The sequence below is a fragment of the Cryptotermes secundus genome, unplaced genomic scaffold (genome assembly GCF_002891405.2).
Source record: "Cryptotermes secundus unplaced genomic scaffold, Csec_1.0 scaffold92, whole genome shotgun sequence".
Classification (NCBI taxonomy): Eukaryota; Metazoa; Arthropoda; class Insecta; order Blattodea; family Kalotermitidae; genus Cryptotermes; species Cryptotermes secundus.
The window spans coordinates 1,115,249-1,122,941 of NW_019728498.1; the positions used below are offsets into that span (position 1 = coordinate 1,115,249).

At 40.6% G+C, this 7,693-nt stretch overlaps 1 protein-coding gene across 1 annotated transcript in view; it reads right to left on the minus strand.

Moving 5' to 3' along the window:
* The window catches only part of LOC111865142 (lachesin-like), an 801,402-nt gene that overhangs the window by 18,952 nt on the left and 774,757 nt on the right, over positions 1-7,693 (minus strand). Inside the window, exon 9 of the mRNA XM_033751702.1 lies at positions 4,023-4,127. Within this exon, the coding sequence (XP_033607593.1) occupies positions 4,023-4,127 (105 nt within the window). The remainder of the gene's footprint in view (positions 1-4,022; positions 4,128-7,693) is intronic.

The following is a 7,693-nucleotide window of genomic DNA, read 5'->3' on the forward strand; positions in this document are numbered from 1 at the left end:
AAATTTGAAGGGCTATGTAAAGATAGAAATGATAATATTCTGACATTTTTCCGGAAGCGACTGAGGCAAAGCTCGGTAACAATTCAAATCAGTCTTTTTCCGAGTGTCAGTCAGATCCAGTGGAAAGGTTAAAAGTTTTTGCTTTTGCGGTAGTAAGGATTCAAACCTTGGTCATCTCTGTTATGATACCATACATTCTGGCAAAGGGACATCTAAGATTCTAAGGAGTTTAGGCCCACTGCTTCCAATTCTGAAGATGGAGGCAGCTGGTTCCTCTAAAACGTTGGTTTTCACCACCAACTATATGCGGCTACTTTATTAAAACCGTCACAACACAACTATATCAAGGTTAGTGCCTAGTTTGGGCTCTGCTACATGTTTCGGCTATTAATAGCCATCACCAGGCAAATACATGGCTAACATATATGCACCACTGAACTGCAGTACTAATAAAATTGGATACAATACTATTAGTTATATTGAAATATTTGACGTAAAAATACAATAAATTAGATATATAAAACAAAAGTTATAGTATAAAAGAAGAATAAAATTCTTCCATTGATGCTTTACATCATCGGGTCAGTCGTTGGTTTTTGTGATTTTGTTGTGTTCCCATGGACAAATTGGAGTATTCTATATTTTGTATGTATATGAAGAAACTGTTATTGGAGGCTCGTGATGTAGATGTAGTAATATAATTGTTAATTATTTAGTCGGTGCCTCATCTTACAAAGTATTGTCCGTTCTGTAGGGAATATAAACAACGACTCGTCAATATGTCCAAGTCCAAGTCACATTGCGACTGACGGTCAGTCAGTCAGTAAATCTCGGTGTCGAGCCCCATCTGGTGCTCATGACCAGATATTAATTATTACCGTTTGACAGTTACGGTCTTAATTTTGTGGGCACCCTCTCTGACGAGAGGACGGGTCTGTCTTATGCATATGCTGCTGGCCGTAAGCTCTGCTTATATAGGGGCTATGCGGACCGGATACCGGACACCATTCCTCACGGTTCCGTTGCCGCTGTTCAGACAGTCCGTTGTTTCGGAAACGTTCCTTATAGAATACACCGTTAACGTGTTTCGTCTCATTCGTTGCTACGATTTGTCGCTGCGGGAACTCCACAATTTCCACGTATTCGTTGCCGTGGAAGTGTCCGTTCCGATTGTAGCGCTTGTCGCGGTGATGGGCGTAAGGTAACGCGTTACAATATTTTACCTTTTTTATACAAACAGGTATCGAAGACTATAACAGATAATTGGTAGCAATTTTCGTGCAAGATTGGAACCTGTGACCTGGAAATTACGAAGCAGGAATTCTAACCATTACATAACAGACTCTTAATGTGACAAATTCATAAATTACATTCTTAAAATACTCAAATGGGAGAGCGGGTTACGATTTTAAGTCAGATAAACTTGTTATAAACCAATAATTTTTAATGTATCACTCAAACACATAAACTGAGGAAATCTGGAACTGCGGGAAGTAATATAGAATATACATTCTAAATGGAGTTTTCAACCTCAGTGCATATAAAGGAGGATATCCTCCACATGAAGTCACAAAGCTAAAAGTAGTGTAACCATGTTATATTTTAGCGTCCTGTTGCACTGATTCAAGTCCATGATTTATTTCACCGTCTTCTAGTGCATACACTTATCTACTTCACTCCTCTCACTCGCACTACATGTTTCGGCACAAAAGTGCCATCCTCAGGTGCTTATTTGCTTAACGTTAAACTAGTTCATTACATGCCTTGTCGTCTTCATATTAAAATAATTAAAATATATATTTATCATATATATTGATAAATGTTAAAAATTAAATATTAAAATATAAAATTGTTCAGGATTTTTCCTACGTCGTATTTACTACTCAAGCCACGTTTATCCTCTTCTGTTGGAGCACTCTTTCTATTTTCATGTGTTTATTGTGCTTTTTGTTGTGTCTTGCTCCTGTGATTACGTGTGTTATATAGTGTAACCACATTTATTTGAAATGTTCTATTCTGCTTGCTGCCTGTTTCGCACTGGTTTCTTGCTTGGTTTATTCTTCGACCCTGCGGATGGATGAACGTCCGTTGACATTCAACTGACTACACAGCGTTATATTCCAGAATATATAACGTTTTACAAACACCGGTGAGAGGACCTAAAATCTTACACTCTTATTTGTTTTGAAATAAAATGATGAGTTGGGTGATGATAAATTTACGTAGTAAGTAACGTAATGAAGCACAGCAGATCATTGAAGGTCGCGGTGCAAGGACCGGATTGCATGACCCACACTCATGCATTTATTCATTCAACACAATTAAGCGAGCGTTGTTCAGATGCACCGAATAATAAAATATTCTAAAAAAATTAAAAAAATTCCGTGGTTTTAGTCCGCAAACGAACTATACCGACCGAGCGATCGCCACTTGTTGGAGAGGTTATAAAAGAATAATAAATTAAGTTGCGTGGATTTAAGTAATCACGGCAGTGAAAGTGAAGTTTACTTACTGTTGCGACATGGCTGAGAGTAGGCTGATCCTAACTATACAGCAGGTTCCACCGATACATTGGTGCTTCCTAAGGGGGACCGCACACCAACTGCATCAAGACAAGCATCAAGACATGAAACAAAAGACACAGTCTTGCTTAATTCGTGATTCGCCAGCATGAAGCTGAGGTCAGCATCATGACTCAGACCGGTGTGCAGCGGTTTTCATAATCTCATTCGTTTCAACTGCGCTCCTTTCTTTGCGTCATGTCGCAGACATGGTGTCTTGACTGTTACATGTCTTGACGCGTGCCGGTGCGCGACCTACCTAAGAGACGTGGCTTGGCACTTCAGACGACAGTAATGTTACTAAACTGTGATGGTGAGACTTAACTATGTTGTTATTGTGGTGATAATGATAATAATAATAATGATCACCATCATCATAACCATAATAATAACTTAATAAATGTTACGTATTGGGACAAGTTGGCCGCGCCATAGCTCAAGCGGTTAGTTGCTGGCTTCCCATCGCTGCGGGTTCGATCCCGGGGCTGGTCAAGTGGGATTTGTGGTGGAGAAAGTGGCGTTGGGGCAGGTTTTCTCCGAGTACTTCGGTTTCCCCTGCCAATCTTCATTCCACCAATTGCTCCACAATCACCCTCACCTATCATCTGGGGCTGGTACAATAGGCCAGAAGTCGCCGCAATTCAAGGGACTTAGTCCTAACCCACTAGCAATAAAAATATTTGGGACATATTTCATGTTTTTTTAGTCGTTCGTGGAGAATGTCAACGTAGAACTGTGGAAAGTAAACCGCCATGCCCAACCATATTCCCATCTCTTTCAACTTTAAATAAACTCCGTAGTTAAACACATCCTAAATGAAAGAGTAAGTAACAGCAGGAGCAGCAGAAACAACAACAAAAACAAAAACAACAACGATGACGACAAAACCAAATTCTTTTTCGGAGTTATTTTACTACTCTGCCAGTATGTAGCGTCGATGTTCGGATATTAATGAACGTGGAGGGTTTGGTGGAATGCGAATTGACAGGAGAAACAAAATATTCTCACGTTTTAGAGTGCGTCACTATAGACGGGGTTTTGGGTTATTGGATTTATTGACTATTTAGAGGTAGTTCTACAAATGACTGCAATAGTACTACAACACTCTTAAGAGAACTTGCTCCAGTGCCACGTTATCCATCACAAATCCCACATGACCTGGCCTGGGATCGATCCCTTGTCGCCACGGCGGGAAACCGGCAACTAACAGCCTTAGCTTTGGCACGGCCACATACATGAATCAGATTAATGTGTTCTGGAGACTGGAACCCTGGAAAATTACTTCCAAAAGAGTGTTTTGGCTGAAAGTGACGAAATCATATCATACACAGTGGCATTATTATCAGCTGCAGGACCCCCCCCCCTTGTAACATGAAAGCGTACTGTTTGTGTGGTTACGTTGTTACGCTGTTGTGCCAGTGTAATGTTGCGCGTTCGGTTCTTGATGTCACCACCACCCACCTCTCTCTTTGGTGATCTTCTCTGGGTCTGAGAGGTCCATAATCTCGTTACTGGCATCTTCCTCTGCTGCCTCAGGCTCCTTCTGACGAGATCTCTGCTTCTTCTCTGTTGACAAACGGTAAGAACACTTCAGTAGTTTGCAAGTATCGCGGTGAGTAACGTTACTGCTCTCGGCTGAAATCGTGATTTATGGCACAGATTGCCTTCTAAATGAAGAGTCCTGTCTTCTGGGATATAGCGCCGTGCAGTCCGTTGAAAGTGAAACGACGTTTCGGAAGAACGTGTCACCTTAATATTCACAGCTGAAGAATAAGCTAAGCCAAGGTGAGCTTGTTTCTTGCTTGTCTTATACTTGAGCATGAAAACTGAGGTAATATTTTCCTCCGAAATGTCGGTTGACTTTCAATTGACTATATGGCATTATATCCCAGAATATAAGTTCCTTCATATCCACAGCTCTGAGAACCTCAAATTCTTTTTTTTCGTAAGTGATTCTATTTTATAGTTAACACACGAATGATGTATTTTCGAATGTTTTTCTTGTTTAGAAGGAAATAAGCTATATATACTGTATATATACGAGTACATATGGGAAATCATGTAAGCTTACGTATGTTTTCCCGAACAACATTTGAACCAACTAACATGTATTCATACAATGAAGTATGAACGTGGCACCACTAGAAGTGACCACGCCTTTGAATAATTAATTTCCTTCATCGGTAATTCCCAGTATAACGTAGGAAGTCCCAAGCTTCATTTATTTTAAGGACCATGAAATTCTCAGTTGTAACAGTCGTTCGTAAATTGCTCGGCTTCTGTTAAGGTAGCTTTCACAACTGAAAGCATGACGTTCTCGTTGATGCACGTATGTACACATCTAACACCGTAATCTCATTTGTAACTTCTAACTCCGTGATTTTAGTCCTCAAGCGAACTATATTGACCGAGCGACCACCGCTTGTCGGCGAAGTTAGTGCCATCTTTTGCGGATAGAGGGTGTCGCGTGGTTATCGCAACGAATCTCCACGGCCGTTAATTTCGGTCTTCTAGACCGGAGCCGCTATTTCCTTGAAGCAGCTCCTCAATTATCCTCACAAGGCTGAATGGACCCCGTTCCAGACTCAATACTTCTCAGAAAATCTGGAATCGAACCCGGACCTCTGGATCTGTAGCCAGGAACTCTGGCCAACAGACCACAGAGGCGGTCTTGTAACTTCTAAAATTATGAAAATATGTGTATATCCTGCAGAATATGTATTTACCTATATTCATTAAATATTTCAATTTAAAAATCACATGTCCGGCTTAAATTGTTTATTAGTAGGCATACATATATTACAATAATTATTTAACGTACATATAATATATAANTGAGGTTCTTTTACGTGCCGTAAAGCTACGACACGGGACGCACGGCTTAAAGTCCCTCCCGGAGGACTTGTTCCCTGAATTTTTCCGCTCTTAAAAATTCCACGAACTCCACCGCGTTTGAACCCGCGTACCTTGAGTCACGAGGTGAGAACGTTACCCCTAGACTACGGAGGCCGCTTTATAAAGAACATACTGACCCCTTCTTCAAGGTAGAATATTTCTAACCTGAAGATGGAGGCAATATACTGTTCCGAAATATTTGTATACACCGACCACGGTATATGATGTGTTAACCTAAAGGACCACAGTATGGATGCTGAAAGTGAAGGTGTAAGGAAATCTGCAGAATTATTTTTGCTCACCTACTTATATGCACTTTCATTTTCTTACTCCCAGTGTTTTCAGTCCACAAGCGAACCATACCGACCGAGCGACCGCCGCTTGTAGGCGAAGTTTAGTGTCAACTTTTGCGGATAGAGGGTGTCGCGTGGTCAGCGCAACGAATCCCCACGGCCGTTAATTTCGGTTTTCTAGACCGGAGCAGCTATTTCCTTGAAATAGCTCCTCAGTTATCATCAAGAGGCTGAGTGAACTCCGTTCCAGACCCACTACTTCTCCGAAAAAACCTGGTAGCGCCGGGATTCGAACCCGGACTTCTGGATCTGTAGCCAGGAACGTACCAGTTTCTACTAAGTTACTGTACGTATAATACTTCTACATAAAGAAGAGCTAGTAGTCAGCACGATTCAAAATGGCGCTACATCACAAATTCACTGCAAATCGCCGTTCTAAATTCACCTACATCCATACGAATCCGTTGATTAATTTGGAAAAATAAACATGTGGATTCGGTGATAGATGCGACATCTCACAGTAAAGGTTCGGCCAGACATAGCGCTACGTACGCGACGCACGCTACGTACGCTATGTTCGCTATACGAACAGAAAAATATCTCCCTTTATTGGCAATATGACTAGCCACACAGACTTCCGTACGCTACGTACGCTATGTTCCCTATGTTAGCTGCGTCGCAGAGTGTATACAGCCTACGTAGCGTACGTAGCGAACATAGCGTAGGGCTCTGTGTTGCCGAACCTTAACTGTTCGCTCTAAGGAATGATCGGAAACAAATCATACCAACATGAAACGTGTCAGAACACAGGTTATTTGTCAATGTCATGTCGACTTGGAAGATGTGATATTCGTGTGTATTATTAGCAATACGGTCTTCTCGCACATGACTCCACGTAGGTTTGTAGGCATTCCATGGAAAGAGGGAACTTATTTCTCTAAACGGTTTGCATTTATCTACCAAACAACATGAAGTCACATTTTAGAGAATTTTAATCCTAATGCCACCACGATATAAAAATCTTTATTCGTTAAGCCAAATAAAATCAAAGATTATCTTAGAATTAACGCCTTAATATGCATTTCCTACACATGACTGAATGATATTGCGATTTCTAAGGAAATGAACTGTTTAGAAAGTACTTCTTATAAACTAAATAACATCATAAATATTTCTTTAATATTTATGGACGACTGGGCTTCACCCAGAACTTTCCCAGAAATGTGACACCGGATAAAATATTACAGGTGTAATGTATGTATGTATGTATGTTTTTATGTATGTATGTAAGTATGTATGTATACAGGAAGAAAGATATCCTTAAAAAGTGAGATATTCTAATTTATAAGGACAGATAGACCTCATTTGTAATATTATGATACCTCACTAAATTACTGCATAGAACAGAGTTCTTCACAAAATAAAAGTTGCTCAGCTAGTCAAGGAATTACCTGGCTTTTATAAAACCCAAACATTCATTACCAAGTACCATCCTGAACCGTGTGAATCCAGCCCAGACCTTCACACATTATGTCTTTAAGATTAATTTTCGTATCATCCTCCTACCTAGGACTAAATCCCTCAAGTTGTCACATGACTTCCTGTTTCCTGTCCAAAACTTTGACTCCCATTCTCATCCCTCCACGTGCCCCTCTACCTCCACACATAAGCTTAATTGTATTTGGTGAGACGAAAAAGTTACTAAATGTTCTCTACTCTACTGTTATTTCCGCCATCTTGTGTCCAAATACACGCCGGCGATTAAGACGATGATGATTATGTCTCCAAATATAATTAAATATGGATACCTAAATTACACGCATCTGAGTGAATGATACCGACATCTACGATGGAGAGGTATTAAGAGATGTAGCTCTAACAATCCTGCATACATTGAGTCGTCCTGCAAGGATATCGCTGGTTACAATTTCGTTGGGGGGGGGG